Source organism: Ammospiza nelsoni, chromosome 19 (genome assembly GCF_027579445.1).
Source record: "Ammospiza nelsoni isolate bAmmNel1 chromosome 19, bAmmNel1.pri, whole genome shotgun sequence".
In the NCBI taxonomy this organism is placed as follows: Eukaryota; Metazoa; Chordata; class Aves; order Passeriformes; family Passerellidae; genus Ammospiza; species Ammospiza nelsoni.
Window position 1 is genome coordinate 5,921,205 of NC_080651.1, and position 19,020 is coordinate 5,940,224.

The window sequence follows — 19,020 nt, forward strand, 5'->3', positions numbered from 1 at the left end:
TCTGACACATCAGTGGCTTCCAGGGCTTTGACAGTGAGCAGCATTTTGCCCCAAGTACATCAGTTTGCATGCATTAGACATTATATTTTACATGACATTTACTGTCATAGTGCTTCACCTGGGCTTCTGTAACACTTTCCTTCCTGCCACTTTAAGCTCTCACTATATTAAATCAACTTGAAGTATCAGCTGGTTTCCTCAGCTCCTCATTCCCCTTTTTTTCCAGTATTCTTTATGTGTATGCTGAACAACACAAGGCTCATACCTCAGTGGAACTGTGCTGACAATCTCACTACACTGTGAAAAATCACTCATTTCTTCCCTGACTCTTGTCTTTTGATATGTCTACATAGAACAAATCCTTTCTTCTCATCCCAAGAGGTACCACAGAGTGCCTCTGATGAGCAGCTGCTTTATTCCTGTTTTGGTCACTCAATATTTAGTGCAAAGACTCCAACAGAGGCTCTCTCTGTCCTTGCCTACATTTGTTCCCAGGTGTTTCTGAAGAAAGCAGGTCACTCAATTACGAGTTGAATTACTCATCCCTATGACTTGAAAAACAAGGAAAGAAAACACAGCGAGCACAGGTCTTTGAAGCTCCAGGGATAATTGAGATCAGCAGCACCTCTTAAATTAATCACAGTAACACAGTGAGGGATCATCTCAGTGGATACTTTCCTTGCAAGTCTTTCAGACTTTATACCTTCTTTTTTTTCTATGTGTTATCCTTAGAGCTGGCATCCTTTATTTGTACTCACAACCAATGTGAAAATACTTTTTAAAACTAGGGACATGTGAGTGACAAACTGCTCATGACCAGCATTTCTTGCCAATAAAGAAACTCTTTTTGTTATTTTTGTTTATTTTATGGTTTGCCCTAAACCACTCATTTAGATTTCAGGTACTCAATGCAGCTGTGATGAGCAATTTGGTATTAAACAAAAGCACATGATACTTGTTGAATTTTTTGTTTAATGACTTTACATCTACAGGAATGTAAAGCCATGACATCCAACACTAAAGTGGACCAAAAGAGCATCCCACAGCTCTGGGTGCCCCAACCAGAGTTTCCACTGGCCCCAAATCCTCTCTGACACAGCCAAGAGCAGATCCCTTAGCCAGAGTGTAGAACCAGCACATTCACTCTGCAAACCCTTCCAAACTCTGGCAGATCATGGAGAAGCTTGCAGACAAGCAGCACATTTTTTGTTCAGGTAGATATTCTCAGTATCCACAAGGTCCTATGGCAAGAAGTTCTTACAGTTTAACTGTAAAAACTGAATAACATCATCTGTCTTTATTCCAAACCTGCCACCTGATGCTTGAGCTTGCTTGCAGTAACACAAATCCTAGAGGGCAAGCACATCCATACCACTCCCAAGTGCATAAATCTCTATTTATACCCCATTTATTCCTCACTCTCGCTACACGTTTCAGCCTCCCCTCACACAGAGATTGTTTCTCACCTCTGGTGAACCTCAGAACATCATTTCCAGTTCTACTGGGTTTCTGAGGATGGACACTAAACTCAAGCCATGAGCTTGAGCACACCAGGAATCTCTAAAGTAGCAAGTTCATGAGCATTTTTTAAATTTTTCCTAAGATTAACTTCACTCCCTGCTCATTACCTTAGAATGGGGTCATGAGGATGGATCAGAAATAATTTCTTTATTGAATACCCTTAGCCCATCTGCGCCTTCAAAGATTTTGAAATCTAAGAGAAGGACAGCAAGAAAATTTACAGATTTTTAAACCTTTCTTCCTAACTGTTGTCCCCCTGTTCCACAAGCAGACATGCTTCAGATGTGTGTAGAGTGTGAAATAAGATTTTTACCTAAAACAGTCCAACAGAGACCCAATCACATCATCTGCTAATTCTTTTGGAAGTCTTCCAGTTATTCTACCAATTCTACAGAAGAAAAAAAAAAAAAGAAAGAAAGATACAATGGATCATTAGTACTACAGTTGACTGGTAAATTATAAGAAAAAAATTAGTTATTGGAATCTTCCTGACTTCAAGATGCCACCCCACTGCCCTACGACTGATACCCTTAAACAACAATCTCCAACTTTAAAAAAATCTCTACAGTAGTGGATCTCCCACAGAAACACATTTTAAAAGAGAAAAAAAGCATTTTGAAGAAATGTTTCTTTGCACCCTTCAAATCTTGTCTTACCCAGAACATCTATTTCCAAACCCACCTGAAATTCCCTAAAAACTGACCTGAGTTTTCACCAGCAATAGACAGAAGTGTCTGTGCACCCACCCACCACAGGCTGTGCTAAAACCATTTGCAGCAATAGCAAATATTGGCAATGCACCCAAATTATCAGTCATGGATTACACTACATTTCTATATAACAAGACAGAAATACATTCTTTACATGTTATATATTGTTTATATTAATTGTTTACAATCACCATAACAAACTCACCCTTTGGCTGCAGACCACCTGACAATGGTATCTTTGTCTTTCAGGCCAACCAACAATTGTTCTGCAAATAATTTTATTTTAAAAAAACAGATTATTCTTATTTAACAACAGAAAAATTCTTAAGATGTTCAAATTTCATTTGCCTCATTGTATAAAAATCTTTGTATTGTATCAAGATTTATTCTATTTTCACATATGACTTGAAATTCAAAGCCAAGAAACATGTCAAAATGGTTTATGGAAAAAGATTGAAATTTTAAGTGCTGTAAAAGATTCAAAATGAAGGCCATGGTGCTTTTTACAGAGGTTAATTAGATTATTCAGTTATAAAAGTCTTCTGATGCAATTTTTGCCTATTTATTTACAGAATATCCACCAGCCAGATTGCAGAGGGTATGCAGAACAACTGCATATTAACAAACAAATGCAGTTCCTTTGATACTGCTACAGTCTAAAAATTAAACTATAATTCTTCAGCTTTCATGTGACACACTTTGTTGTGTATTTCATTATAAATTTTAATTCCTTCGTAAAAGGCTCAGGGCATCTCTTTTATATAACTGGATAAAATTGCTTAAATATATTTCAGTGTGTTTATACCTCAACTGCACAACAAATACTCCAGTACTGAGTTTCTGATTGAGATGCTGAAATCCAACCCATTTGACAAAATATCACCTACTTTAATCAGCTGCACAGGCTGAAGTTTTAGAGTCTTTCCAGCTGTTCACACCAGCACAAATACCCACATTACTTTCTTAGGCCCAAGCAAATAGTTTTCCAATGTGTTTAATTTGCAGCATGTGAGAAATGGATTTGTAGAGAATTTTTAAAGTTTAATAGAAGGTTTACACAGTATGTATTTGTATATAAATTTAAATTTTTAATTTAAAAGAAAAGGGCATAATGCAACAGCAGCATTGTAACAACTTCTCTCCAGCTTTTACACACCTACAACATTTTCAATCTCTGCTGGAATGTCATATTCCTCATCATCATCATCAGCTTCAGCAGCAACAACTTCTCTTTTCTGGTTCTGCACAGCAGCACCCTGAGCCTGCAGGTTGGCAGCCAGGGAGCGACAGCCACGCTGGTACCTGCAGAGCAAACACAGCTTCAGTTATTTCTGATTTAATACCCACACTGCCACAAAGTCTGTGTGCCACCTCCCTACACCTCCCAGGGTGAGCAAACACAACTCCAGTGACTCCTGATTTAACATCCAGTGCAGCAGGGACACACTGCCACAGTCTGTCTGCCACCTCCTACACCCTCCCAAGTCCCAGCTCTCCAGTGCTGCTTTAAAGGAAAGGGAGAAATATCCCATTCTCCTTGCTCCTGACCCACTTGTCTGTTTTCCAAGGTGAGAAGAGCCAGACTATTCAAATAGTTCCTTTTCATTATCCCTCCCTTTCCTGTTTCACTATAACCTATTTTCCACTGCTAACAACAAAGAGAGACAAAATTCCCAGGCCCCAAAAGTCTCTCCAAAACCGAAAAAAAAAATTAAAAAATTAATAAAATCATCTTCTTAACAATTGCTTTTTAAATCTCAAAGCCAGCTTAGTACTTTCTGACCAAGCTGTACTCGAATATTTAGCCTGTGGTGTAGATGCATTCTTACAAAAGATAGACTTTACATGCTAAACTGACTTTTGCCATGGGGCAAGGTACATTCTCCACCTAAAAAGAATTTTCTATGCCTAAGGATGTTCTCAAAAGCCAGTAAAATAAATACAATAAAAATAGTCACCAAGGGAGCCTGCAATTTTAAAATATCAGTGCGAGAAATCTAAAAAAGAGTTTGCCCTCTGGCACTAGGTAAAACCAGACACCAAAACCTGACTAATATGCAAAACCAGAGCAGGATTGCAAACCACTTTTCCCCTGTGAACTTTCTATTGAATCAGGGTAGGACCAGGTAATGGAAAAAGTTATGTTCACTCTTACAAAATTGTACTAAATCAGCTTCAGGAACAAAGGTCTTCCCATATTTAGTGAGTTATGAATTATATAGGAACAGGCTTCTGCTTGTGCAACGTGCAAAGTCAGATCTGGCCTGTCCCAGCACTCACTTAGGTACCAAAATTGAAAAAAAATACAGGAAACTAAATACAGTGAAAGAATCCTCCTTTTTCCAAATAATGCAAATGAAGAATAATGTTCATTCCCACAGGGATTTTTTTTTTCTTTAAGGAAAGTTTAAGAGGGGCAAATGGATTTCTGTATTATTTGTAGTGGGTTTTATTTAAGGATTTTCTTTTTTTTTTTTTTTGAACTTTTCAGCTTTAAACTGACCTCCACTTTGCTACCTTTGGTTTCACAAATGTCAGCCCAAGCCTCTGGACTAGTTTCATGCCCAGCTTGCGCAGAACCATCTGATTGCTTTCTGACAGCTTGCAGCTATCCAGACACTCCAGAACAGTAGCAGCTGTAAAAGAAAACAAACACACCAGAAAAACAGCTTTTAAAAACACATTGGTATGAACATCTGAAAGCTTTGAATGTTTTTTAGGAGATTTATATTTTTAAAGGCACTACTGAAATACAAATGCCCCGTTACTACTTTGTGGGAGATGACATTGGTCAAACAGCTGCAAAATCCTTCACTGCCCAAACAGGGAGATGGCTTTAAGGATTGGTTTTGATTATGAAAATTAAAATCTACATTCTCTGAGTGTTTATGTCTCTGTTTCTCGGAAACAACAAAACCAAGAGTCTTTCAGGGTCAAAGAATTTTCAGTGATCTAACAGAACCAAAAGCTAGAAAATGTAATTCTTTTACTCAGAAAATCTCCTGCACACTGAAGAAGCTTTCCCTGTCCTCATTTAGTATTTTCAGGCAGCACCGAGTCCTGACACTGAAATTTTTATGATGATGGATGTCCAGAAACATTTACACATGAGAAACACTGTGGATGTGTAAACAATCAGCCACAAAACCTCTCATTTGGGCACATCAAAGGTAACAAAGTTATTTGTCCAGCAAGTAAAAAAAAACACAGAGAAAGGAGAATCTTGGGTTAATGAGGATAAAGTTCCAGGATTCAAAATTTTCACAAGGAAGCTATGGCTGTTACAAATAAAAAAGCCCTTTTGCAGTTTCATTAGGGTGAAAAGAATTCTTCAGAAGCTGACCATTAGCTAATAGAGACTAATGACTCAGGCTCTGAAAGAGCCACTGGGCTTCCAACTGCCCTGCTCAGATGGAACCACAGCAGCCAAATCCTCTGCAACCTCCTTCCCCAGCCTCCTATCAGGGCTTCCAAAACACAAAGACATCAAAGAAAATGCAATTATTTCAAAGTCTGAGACACTGTAAGACATGACTTACAAATGTGCTCAAGTCTTTAAAAAGAGTGGTGATGCATCTTGATGTACTGAAATTACAAATGAAACAATCCATGCAGACAACAAGCCAGTGATGATTATTATTACTTCAATACCTTCCAGCAACCTGGATTTTTTGCAGTTATAAAAGCCCAACTGACTGATAGCTTAGGAGGAAGAGGCTGCAGAAACATCATCATTCACAGACAGAAAATAAATAAGGAATATATAAATAAAGGCCTCTTCCAAGTCCTGCCAGCTCTTGAATCACTAAAATATCTACAGACCCATGTAAATTACTGCAGGGCTAGTGTTTGTTTTTAATTCAACTTCTATGTCACATGTGACTTCAAACAGGATTTTGCTTTAACATTTGCCTATTTTTTTTTTCTATTTCATCCTCAGATCTGTTATAATTAAAAATCTTAGATATTTTTTGTCTCTCACATTTTCTTATCCTGAACAGTTCCCATCTAAATATCTGCTTCTCAGCTGTGACCATTCTAGATTTTCTAGGGTAAATTGATATGCCCCTGATTTTCCTCTTATTACCAGACTAATAACTCACTGTTTTTTCTATGCCATGAGCCAAAGTTTCTGATTTTACCAGCAGGGCTAATGCTGTGAGCTCAATATGCTCCTTCCATACTGTGTTGTACGTGTGGTATAGAAAATACTGTGGTATTTTCTAAATTCTGTCATTTTCTGTTGCACTCTAATTTTCCCAGCATGTTTATTTTTCTGCTTCTCTGGCAGCCTTCCCCAGTGGATTCTGCTGTTCCTGTGCAATGGCATTCCCAGGATTTGCACCTGTGTCATTCCACTATCTTATCTCCATCATTACCCATCTCTCAGGCATTTTCTAAGGAAGTGTCTGCATCTCAGACTTAGGAACTGGGAGAATGACACTTTCCAGCACCAGAACTAAAAAGCTGCTTCTCTGGGCCAAAATAATTACATGAGTGAAATCACAAACACTCTAAAGTGAGTTTATAGCCCTGCTTGGGTCCTGTGAATGGCACAAACCCCACTTCTGGTACTTGGATAAGCTGCACAAAACTGACCAGGCCTTTTGCAGTGTTTTGGAACTAGCCACCACCTTTCCCTGCCTCCCCTTATTGCTATCAATATGGCCCAAGATCACACTGCAGTCAGTTCTGATCCTATTTCAACATTCATCCCAAGATAAACATAATTCCAAAATGCAACTACACTGTTCAGAAACTTCCATACTCTCTTTTTCTCTTTCTTTCTATCCCTAATTGCATCCAATATAATCTTTTTTTACTAAAATACTTCTCTTATTCCAAAATTATCCCAACGTGACTCCAGCTGTGTCCTGTACACAACTGGTTCTTAAAACTTGGGTTTTTTGAAATCCTATGTTTGCATTAAAACTTGAAGAGTCTCTGCAAAACTTCCAGCAGTAATATACAAAACCAGTCTATGCTTAACTGAATTTCAAACAAATATTTTCCACATCTAACAGTTTCTGTGTTCAGCTCCTGCATTACAGCAATGGCCAGTGTGATCACCTGCCAAAGCCTCTGATGTGCTGCCCCAACACAACATTCCCTGGTGGCATCTGCTCCTCCCTCACTGTCATTTCTGCTTTTGCTGCCCTCATTTTTCCTGCTTTATCCCTGTGGATTTTACTCATTACAGAACCACTTGTCACCAGGTTAATCTTCCTTTCCCTTTTCTACTGCAATGGCTTGAAAAACTGAACCCAGGCTATTACAAACTTACCATATGGTAAACAGTCTTCTCTCTTGCCATGTTTAAACAGCTGTGCCTACAATTAAAATAGGGAACACAAACATGAGAATACATCTGCAACACAATATATCAAGCGTTTAGCTCTAAAATGTTTTTAATGTTCTCACAATAATGTGTAGTATTTGCTGATTTAAACAGTGTAAAAGGAGGAGTCTCAGGGTGCAGTTCTTGGTAACTGCTCAGGAGACTGAGGTGGCCAAAAAACACTCAAGAGAAAAAAAAAACCAACTAAAAAAATTTAAAAAAAATTTAAAAAAAAAAAAAAAAACCAATGAGAATAAAAAATGAGGAAAGAAAAAGGCCACCAGTTCTGGGCTAGCTCAGGTCCCTGACCCATCAGGCTCAGTGCGGGGTCGCAGGAGCTCAGTGTGGTGCAAGCACTGCTTGTGAGAGACTAAACCACCTACAGACACCTGCAAATACACCTCCAGCAGGCCAAGTGCAATTCCTGTGCCCAGGGAACTTCATCTGCAGCTCAATATCCCAGTGAGATTAAACCCCAGCGCTGCAGCCAGACGAGGGACCATTAACACCTGACAGAACACGTTACACATTAAAAGCTTCCTCAGCTCCCCATGCAGCAAAAACCTGGCCAGGCACTTGTTTGTCCTTCACCAGAAGCAAAATCTTCCTCAATAAATATGCCTGGGAGTTAAACAAGAACAGACTTCCCCTGAAAAGAGGCACTTTCTCACACATACCAAACACACACACACACGCCTCCCGTGCTGCAGGCGTGGCTGCGAGCAACACAGGCAAGAAAAACACCCTGGGGCCCTGTACCCAGCCCCTTGTGCTTTGTTACTAAATTGCATTTCAGGATCACAAATCAGCCCTACTACCAGCTATATATGGGAATTTCATATTATACATCAAAGTATTTGAGATATTAATGCAGGCAAGTGTGAGGGCTCCCTTAAAAATGACTTTTACAAAGAAGCAATGCAATAGATTTACTTCAGGCCAACAGAATAAATATCACTTTAAATGTATAAATTGGCACAGCTTTTAGCAATATATGAAATCAGTGTTAAAAAATATAAAAATTTCTCACTGACATACAACAAAACTCTGCTTGTATTAAAAAGCCTAAAATATATGTCAGAGGATCTGCAAATCTTTGGTACAACAAATCTAGAGCTCCTCTAAAACTTTTCTTTGTTGAAACATGCAGAAACTCATTTCATCACTTTGTTCCTGTGTTCTGCTTTACAACCCCATCACTGGTTTCTCCACACACCTTGCTGTGGATGCTGAAGACAGGGCAGCATCCCTGCAGCCTCACAATTCCTTCCTTCAATCCTCACAATTCCTTCTCTGCAAACTCACAATTCCTTCTCTGCAAACTCACAATTCCTTCCTTCCATCCTCACAATTCCTACTCTGCCCCCTCACAATTCCCTCCCTGCATCCTCACAACTCCTTCTTCTGCCTAACTTAACAGCAAATATTTTTAAGGCACACTCAGGCTTACTCCAAATTATTATTATTATTTTTTATTATTATTATTATTAAATTCAAGCATATTCAAACAAAGCACAGTGTAATTCCTCAAGCACTGATAATGCAGAGAAACAGCTTTTGAACAGATCCTTGGGGATGCTCCTGGACACTTTTGGGTGTGTGCTCTCAGCACATTGCTGAGGAGCTGGGACAAAATCATCAAAATAACCCATTTCAGTCTGCATTCCCCAAATTCTGGCAGCTTTCCCCAAGGGTCTCCACATGTTCTTACACCCTTGAGTCCAAGTCTGACTTAAGTCCTGACCCCTCAGGAACAACACAACTGGAAGGTGCCACCTCTGAAAGGGATGGAAGGAATCAACCAACACACAAGCAGGAAATGAGAAAAAATCAAATATTGCACAGTATTTTTTTTAAATTCTTTTCCTCACACACCTATGAATCAGTTTAGAACAGCAACCTTGGCAGATTCAATTTCATCATAATTTTTATTATTTTCTGAACAAAAAAGTGAAACACACATTGTGTCCCTACAGCAGTTTCACTAAAACTTAAATAACAACTATTTTCAGCACAGAACATCTACTCCTACCATGGGGATTTATAATATACATTGGCTACTAAAATCATTGTGGCAACAGCTATAAATCAACTGAGATGTGCATTAAGATGTTTTATTTTATCAATATGAGTTTTTAGGAGAAGTAAAAATTGCCCAAATGACACCACAGCTAATTAATCAATAATTATTAATTTAAATCAATAACTAAACTTTTTTTTAATAGCCATAATATTTACTTTTGATCAATAAAATATGTTCCAAATGGTTTAGGAATAAACACAGCTGAAAATGCCAATTGTCTGAATGGGAAGAAAGTTCTTTCTGCACCCATTGAGGTGCACTGGGGGTCAGATACAACCTTGGAGCAGGCTCCTGGAGTTTCTACAATTTATGCATCAGGTAGTTCTGTGTCAGACAAGTTTAATAGCTATTTTAAAAATAAATTTTGCAGAGGTAAATTAGGAACAGCCAAACTGTGGAGAACTACTCTTCAGATATTCAACCTAGCAGGAAATTCAGTTTTGAGGTTTTTTTCTGAGTGTAGAGAAGACAAGAAGGGAAGTGTTCATTACTTATTTATGAGTCAAAGCATGCAAAAGCATCCCCAAGTTCAAAACTCTAAAACTTTTGAGTGTAATAGATATATTTTTCTCAAAGGAAATAAAAGAATACTTTAACCAATGCTGGTTTTTGGGAAAGCAGAAAAAATATTTTCTTCTAGCACATGCTACAGTCAGGCATGCACAGCAAAGTTACTCCTCCAGAGAAATACTGTAAACCTGGAGCTCACAGGGATCATATTAATAAAGAAATGTTCACGATGATAAATGAAAATCATGAGAAAAAAAGCAGCCAAAAGAGCAAATCAGCCTTACAGCACCCAGCTTAAACTTCCTGCCTTGAAGGAAGAAAAATATCCAAGGCACACCATTTCCAAAAATCTGATACAAACAAAGCAATTAATAAGCTTGGTTTGCCACCTGCACAGGCGTTTTGGTGTCAGAGGGCTGAGCACGAGGAGCCTGCGTGTCGGAGCATCCCTGCAGCCACAGGCTCCTCTAAGGAGGACACAGAGCTCACAGCAACCTACCCAACCTGCTCAACTGTTCAAAAGTATGTGACTCCCTCTCTTATAAATAATTAAGCCACCTACAAATTAGAGAAAATCAGTGGTGTGCAAGCAGTGACGACTGTCAAGTCTGGTTCTGCTTTAGAAACAGAGCAGGGCAAGGCAAACAAAGCCCAGTTTCTTAATAATCCCAGCAGAGACACCACACCTGCCAATTGTCTGCATAACCACTTTGGGCTCGACCTGCAGGAGATCTATCAGTGGGGATCATCTCCAGGACTTGTTCCCCAAGCTACACAAATCACCACGAGGGGTGGCCTGGCTGCTGGGGACTGAGTGGATCTTCCTGCTGAGCAGGAGACACAAGTCTGGATCTACCCTCTGGTTGTAACCAAGAGGAGGGCTGGGAGGATAATTCCAGCCTGGCTGGGGAGAGCAGGAAATGATGCCTTGCACTGCTCTGGAGCACCCCCTGGTAGCCACACAAGAGCCCAGGAATGCCACCAGCCATCCCTGCCTCCAGGCCAGGAGCAGGGAGGGAGAACATGCTGCAGAGCTGAAGTTCACTTGGAAGGAGGGAATATTTAATGCATTCTGTGTGCAGCTGAAGGTAAAATGGGTTAGTTAAAGGCCTTGCTCTTACTGTGCCTCCACACAAGCAGCATTCCTGCTGTGGGCTGCACGTGTTTGGGTGTTGAGCATCAACATGACACCAACACTGACAGACACCAACACAGTGATGGCAGCTTTCATGTGATCCCAGTTATTTATCAGCTGAACATCCGAAATGTTTACACTAACACATGGAGAGCTGGCAGAGTACCTCCTTTCCATCATGAGATTACCAAAACCCACGGACTTTAAATACTCAGAAGGTAAAAAACATTTAGCAGCTTGAGATAGTACTGTGCTCCAACAAGAAAAAGAAACAGCGTTATGGTAACAGAACTTCTGAACCTGGAATGAGCACAGAAGTTCTGGTGAGAAGAGAAAAACCCAGCAGTATCAGACAAGGCCACATTAGAAGAAATACTCTGTGACAGTCAGGAGAGAAAAGGCATGAGCAGAAAGGAGTCAGTGCACTTAGTACCAGCACTGATTTTCCTACACTTCTATCACCAAACCACTAAGCAACAACCCCTTTTTTTAAAAAATAATGCCAATAGACAATCCTAATACAGCAAATTCTCTGAGAATGCCAAAAATACAGAGACTTGGGAAACATTCCATTTGGAAATATTCTATTTTTGTGCCTCTGGGTCTGAAAGAATGGAGTTAGAGAGTTCTTTCTTCCCTGGAGCCAAATTTACATAAGCATGTAGCTATTGCTAAATAACCTTTGCATTAGAGACAGCTCAGGGAAATGCCTCGTTCTTAAGACTCTCGAGTTTCATCAGATCACTGTGTAGGGCGTTTTATTTTTTTTAATTATTACTCACACTTGTATACTGAATCACTTATAAAACAAATAAGGTTTAATAAGTTTCAATGCCCAAGGCTACCTCAACGTGATGACATCTCTGTCACGCAAGAACTGGGAGTGCTGCGCCCTGCAGCGATAACTAAAAAGCTGTTTGATATAATGGCAGGTTTAAAAGCAAACCTCCAGACCAAGAGAATTTAAAATGCAGATTCTTGAAACAAGCTAGAAGTTTCCTTCAAGTAAACAAATGTTATAAAAAAGTAGCAATTGCTTAATAATCCAACATTTTCAGTCCTTCAAATGCCAAAGGAGAGGAGCAGGGAAGTGAATTAAATGCCATAGAGCAACAGAGGTTTCAACAAAGGAGGGCAGTTTGAAACACTGAAATTTGAAATGGTGTCACAGAGGTGCCTGCTGGTGCCCCCCATTGGGAAATGGTGAGTTACTGAGGACAGGTGGAAGCACAGAGCCACAGGCCCCAGTGCAATTACAATATGCAAGGCGGGGTGCGTGTTCCGACAGGAGCCGCGGAACGGCCGGACTCGTTCTGCACACAACGCTGGCTGAGATGAAACAGCAGCACACACCTGATCAGCCAGGCTCACGGCCACAGAGAGGCAGATCAAAGCCAGCCACGGCCAACTACTCACTGCGTCCCTGACTTGCAGTTTCACTTCATTGAAATGCAGGAGTTTCGTGTCTTTTCCGAGCAATTTTTCCGTGCCAGCTTCGCTCGGAGCCGCTCGGTAAATGCAGACCAGAAGTGGCACAAAATCCTAACCCAACCAAAACCCACCCTGCTCAGGGCAGCCTCACTCTGCTGTGATGTGGAGAGACTTTTTATCCCCACTCTGGTGGGTTACATCATTCCCAAAACCTGCACAATCCCAAAATCCCCCTTGCTGTACTGACCAGAACTGAAAAATGATCTTTTTTCTCCCTGCTTGTTCAAAGATGGCCAAGCAGCTGCAGTTTGACTCTTAAAGTAACAAAGTGCTGGAGGAATCCAAGAGCAAAGAATTCTGAAGCTCGTTGCCACAATTTTTAGTTGCCCCTCGTGAGGATGTGCTCTGCTTTACACATTTAGTGATTACTTGTTATGTTAAAATATATTGTATTTATTTATAGAATAAATAGACTATATTATATACTGCATGAAGTATAGAATTATTTATGGAAGTATATATTATTTATAGAAGTATATATTATTTATAGAACAAATAGACTTATTTATAGAATAAATAGACTATATTATATACTGCATGAAGTTAGAATCTTGCATGTTAAAGACAAGCGTTTGCTTATTTTGAACACTTATTTTCAGGTGATATTTTTGACAACATAGTGTTGCTCCAAGTGTGAAACAAAATTCTTAATATTAAAATACTAAGAATATATGTAATTATACATAAATACGATATTTATAACATTTAACTCTTGAAATAAATATTTCCTGCTCTCCTTGAGCACCTACATGCATACACATACCATTCTGAAAACCTTTACTCCCTAATGTTACAACTCATTGTAGTGACTAAAAGGAGAAATTGAAGACTAAATACAAGGAAGGGCTTTACAAATCTGCTCATATCTACCATCTGGAACAGGAATTCTGAGCTTTTAAAAAAACAAAAATCCCAGAAAAGCAAAGCAGCAGGCTCTGCTCCCAGGTCTATTGTATCACATTCTGGTTTCGATTCTACTTGTTGAGTATTCACCTGTTTCGCTTAGTGAGCACTAATGAACAGGTGGATGGAGCCAAAGCCAAACTCAAAGGAATTATGACAAAACACTAATGCATTATACATCCTGCAGGTCTCATCATGCCTGGGAATGGCAAACAGTCAGTCTCCCTTTCCAGATCTGACAATAAAATGATGAAACATCATTCTGTCTTTTGAAACGCTGCAATGCACACAAATAATGCTTCCTCCTGCTTAAGCAGCAGGTCCTCAGTTATTCTAAATATAGATCATTTCTTCTCCCTTCTGATTTGGAAGAGCTCGAGAGGAAAAAGGAACAACTAAAAAAAAAACCCACACACCTTCTCCAGACCTTTGCTTTGATGTTTAGTACCACACTACACACAAGTCCTCTTAGTGACTGGTTAAGAAGAGTAGCAAATTTATGCAAATTATCAAAACTTGTACAAACACCAGCAAATCCTCAAACCTGTGCAACTGCAAAGGGCTTGTGATCTGTCTTCACCTGCACTGCCTTGGTCAACAACCAAACCAAGAAGGAACAACAATCCCTCCCCCCACACAAACCCATTCTGCCCAAATATATTCGGACATCAAAACTGGCACAGACACCAGAAGTGTCACCCCAGGATTACAAAACACAGCCCAGCACTTTTAAAGGTGTAAAACTTCAACAAAGCTTTCAAAAATAGCCCTTCTTAGGATGTACAAGAGGAGCAGTGCCCTGGAACAGCAGTTCAGGCACTGCAGATTTTTTCCCCATGCACAGTATATCAATTTTAAAACCCAAACTAAGAATTCAGCTCTTTTGAGTCACACACCATTATCAATTCACAAAGAAAGGGCACTACACAAAAAATTCATTCAGATTAGCAAACAAACTCAAACTTACTGAAATGACTGCTACTTTGAGAGTTATTTATGAGTAGCTGTACTGGCAATTTCACTTTCACTTGGGGATGACAAAAAAAGAAAATAGACATGCATGGGCAGTTATATTGTCTAAACTGCTGTTGAGGAAATTCTCCTTTTTTCCTTACCAGGAACCCCTCTGTGCATTTGCTGTCAAGGTCCTGTGGAGCAGTATAGGATGGCCATAAACTCAACAATCTTTTAAGGGAAAAGCAGTATTTACCAGGGCCTGGAGCATGCCATTGACAATGACAGTGCCCTCCATGGTCTGGGAGGAGGATTTGGATAACATGGAGAGCACCCAGTCCAGGAAATCTGCCATCCTGCTTTGCTTGACATCAGGGCGGACAATAAACCTGTCACAGAAAAAAAAAAAAAAAAAAAAAGAAAAACATTGCAGCCATTGACTTTATGACACCCAGTGAAAAATGATTTTTCTTCCTATCCAAACCGGTTGTAGTTCCTGGAAACAATTCTTCAATGCTTGTTTCCCCAAATCACTGAGGGTGGGAACACTCCAAACCATCCTGTGTTTAGCCCAGCAAGGCTCTGACCTGGAACTTTGTTTTCACTTCAAACCCAGCTAAAAACTTGGGTTCTAGAAATTTCTTATCTTAATTATAAAGCAACACAATTTTCAAAGCTTTAAAAAAATTATTTCCATTAGAATTAGTGAAAAGATGAAACAAATAGGAGGATTCTGCACCTCTCTCACCAAAAACAGCCATTCTGCAAATGTGAAAATCAGTGGTCATTTTGCACTGTCTGTCAGAAGTCAGGCCCAGAAAGAGCAAGCAGTAGGGCTACATTTGGGGTTCCAGATATTTGAAAAGGTCAAGCACCTGTTATTTAACACACTAGATGGGTGAAGAGATGTGTTTTTAGCCATCTTGGAAAAGGGAAAAGATGATTTTCATGGCTAAACTATCATAAACACACTCTCAGCCCTTCCCTGAGCAGCCAAGCTGCAGTCAGGGCATCACTTCAGTGTCCTGGCACCCACAAACCAGGTCCTGCTGCAGCAGCAACTCAGACTACACTTGTTCTCAACTCACCCAGTGGAAACAAGGCACATGGGGAGTTGTGCTCACCCAGCACAACTCACAGAATTCCAAGATGTGCCCCAGAGCCAGGACCTGGATCCTTCCTACACCTACAGATAAGTGGGGAACAGCCCCAAGAGCTCACTGAGGGACTATTGAATATAATAAATACAGAAAACACCTCAGCAGTGAGTTGCTGGGATGGAGAGGCTTCCCAGGCAGTGCCTGTGGTGCTCAGCAGCAGAACAATGAGGATTTGGGGGGAGCTGCAGGAGGGCTGGTTTGGGTGGAAGGATGAGGCTGCCTTTGGCCCAAGGGCACACGTGAGAGAAGTGACCTGTGAAGGGGCTGAGCTGGTTCCTGGACCCTTCCTCAGCCCCAAGGAGTTTAAATCTCTCTTTCCCAAAGGAGTGCCCTAACCTCCAGACTAAGACCAGGATAAGGATCAGCCTCATCTCCTCCTGCTGCAGCCACTCACTGAGCAGCAGAAAGGAGAATTCATGAAATATATTCCAGCTCCTTTGCCCTATGAGGAGCAGCTCACTTTGGAAAACAAGAAGTTTTGAATCCTGATGTTTCTAAACTTCACTTGGAATTCATCAACTCCTTGGAGCACAAAGCAGGGCCCAGACTTTCTCTTGCTCCCCAGGGACTCTCCCAGAGCCTGCTGCAGAGTCAGACTCCTGTATCTTATCTGTCCATCTGTCCAGGACCGTTGTGCTCTGCCCACCCAAGGAACAGCCCAGCTCCAGGGAGGTGGCACACAAACCTCCTGTCAGAATGATTATGCTCAGAACTGGCTTTGGGGATGTGAGAACAGGGAAACGCCTTGCAGCCCCTTCTAATTTCTGGTGAAGTGTTTTAATCACCAGGCTGTTTTGAAAATGGTGTTTTTATGAAACTAAATAATTTTAAATCCACTATACAGCACCATTACAGCCTGGCACAGCTGGTACTGGAACCAGCCTAATGTATTCTATCCCCACATTTGTGCTGAACATTCACTCCTAATTAAAATTAATCAGCGCCCTCTGCTGAGCACAGGCTGCAGTGCAGAGCTGGGGCTTTTACTGCTTTAAAAAGGAAAAAACACCCAAATCAGTCACAACCTGAGCTGACTTCCACTAGAATATCCAGAAATGTGGACTGGAATAGATACTGAAACAAGAGACATGTGTGTTCTATCCCTGCTTAATTTATTATTTTGTAATTTATTGTTGTTGTTGTTGTTGTTATTGATCATCATTTATTATTTTGTAATTTTTTTAAATTTATTTATTCCCAACAAACACTGCTGCATCCAATTCAAGCAATATTAATATCCCACAGACAGCTGGCACCTTCCAGCCCTCCCAACCCTGCCATGTCAGATTAAGGAACAGCAGGAGGAGTGGGAGCCTTTCTGCCAAGATGCACAAAAGAGACTTACTTGGACACCAGCACAGCAGCTGCATCCCGAGCCTTGTCACTGACAACCAGGTAACACTGAGGGGAAAAGAAACCTGGCTGTAAAGGAATTCATAACTGGAGATAGAAAACCAACTATGTAACAGCTCTGTACATAATACCGAATACTTACATGACAAATATTATGATGATCACACACATTATTACATTATTATGGTTACAAACTTAGCTTAAAGATAGTAGAAAGTTATTTTTCCATTTAACAAACTGTACCTGAGGCAGAGTCTCCCTTTGTGTGCCTTTCAAAGCAGGTTTATTACTGAAGGTTCATTTGCTGAAGCCTTAACTCACAGACACATTGGGCTGTAAGCAGCCTTAGTGCTGCAAGTGTCAAAAGCCTGAGCCATAGGGTACCTGGTTTATTTCTATCTCAAAGGCATGACAAGTCAGCCACCTGGGCTGACACCCACTGGAACTTCATGTATTTGTTTAAAAATCTTCACACAGTCACAGCTTCCAAAGTTGCTCACTCTGATCAAACACTGATTTTCTCTAGAAATCCTCAGATTTGGCTTTCAGAGAAGCTCTCTGGCACTTGCATGTGTTGAAAGCCTCTAACACATTCAAAGGCAGGGGGTCACCTCAGATAAAACAGTTTATTACATCAGGGGAAACAAGTTCCAGGCTCACCTGACTCTAAAGCAGCAAACAACAGATTGAAGATTCAGAACTATGAAAAAATTCTTTATGGATTAGACACAAAAATACAGGCTTAAATAATACGCAGCAAAGAATATCATTGAGGAGCACACAGACCATATTAATATTTATCACCCAGTGCATGACTGAGCCCAAGATGCCAGGTGTGGGAGCAGTGCAGGGTGTGCTCTCCTCACCTTGGCCATGTCCAGGATGCGATCCATGGTTGGCTGCCGAGCCTGCCCCTCCAGGGAAACGAGGTTCCCATCGAAACGGGCCAGGTCAAAGGGGATCAGGCAGATCATGGACAGCCACAACAGCAGCATGTACCGAGTTTCCCACGTCTGCAAAGGAACAGAAAGATATGTTTGCCCCAGACAAAGGAGAGGAATGATGAGGAGGATTTTATCAGAAGGCTAATTAATTATCATATTATACTATATTACATTACATTATATTACATTATATTACATTATATTACATTATATTACATTATATTACATTATATTACATTACATTACATTATACTATATTGTACTATACTATATTATATTACATTACATTACACTATATTATGTAATATATTGTATTGTACTATACTATACTGTATTATTCTATACTGAACTATATTATATTATACTATATTATACTATACTATATTATACTGTATTATATTATACTATACTATATTATATTATACTATACTATATTATACTGTATTATACTGTATTGTATTATACTGTATTATATTATACTGTATTGTATTATATCATACCATATCATACCATATTTCATTATATCATATTATATTATATTTCATATTATATTATATGATATTATAATTATATATTATATTATATTATATTTCATATTATATTATATCATACTATATTATTATGTATTATATTATTCTATACTACATTATATATTATTATATAATTCAATTATATAATATTATATTATTCTATACTGTATTATATTATATATATGTATTATTATATTGTTCTATACTATATTATATATATAATAATATAATTCTATACTATATTTCATTGTATTACATCTAAACTGAATCTTCTAAGCACTCAACTGCACTCTGCACAAAATTTCATGACTGTCAGCAACACACACACACCTGGATTTAATTAGTCATTGAATTAAAAAACACTAGTATTCAATTACTAATTTCCTTC

The 19,020-nt window shown here is 39.5% G+C and overlaps 1 protein-coding gene across 1 annotated transcript in view; it reads right to left on the reverse strand.

Moving 5' to 3' along the window:
• Positions 1-19,020, reverse strand: part of TBCD (tubulin folding cofactor D) — a 122,689-nt gene that overhangs the window by 98,642 nt on the left and 5,027 nt on the right. The window contains exons 6-13 of the mRNA XM_059485606.1: positions 18,025-18,171; positions 17,151-17,206; positions 14,902-15,034; positions 7,516-7,561; positions 4,735-4,867; positions 3,388-3,533; positions 2,437-2,497; positions 1,835-1,909 (exon numbers count right to left, since the gene is read on the reverse strand). Of these exons, the coding sequence (XP_059341589.1) occupies positions 1,835-1,909; positions 2,437-2,497; positions 3,388-3,533; positions 4,735-4,867; positions 7,516-7,561; positions 14,902-15,034; positions 17,151-17,206; positions 18,025-18,171 (797 nt within the window). The remainder of the gene's footprint in view (positions 1-1,834; positions 1,910-2,436; positions 2,498-3,387; positions 3,534-4,734; positions 4,868-7,515; positions 7,562-14,901; positions 15,035-17,150; positions 17,207-18,024; positions 18,172-19,020) is intronic.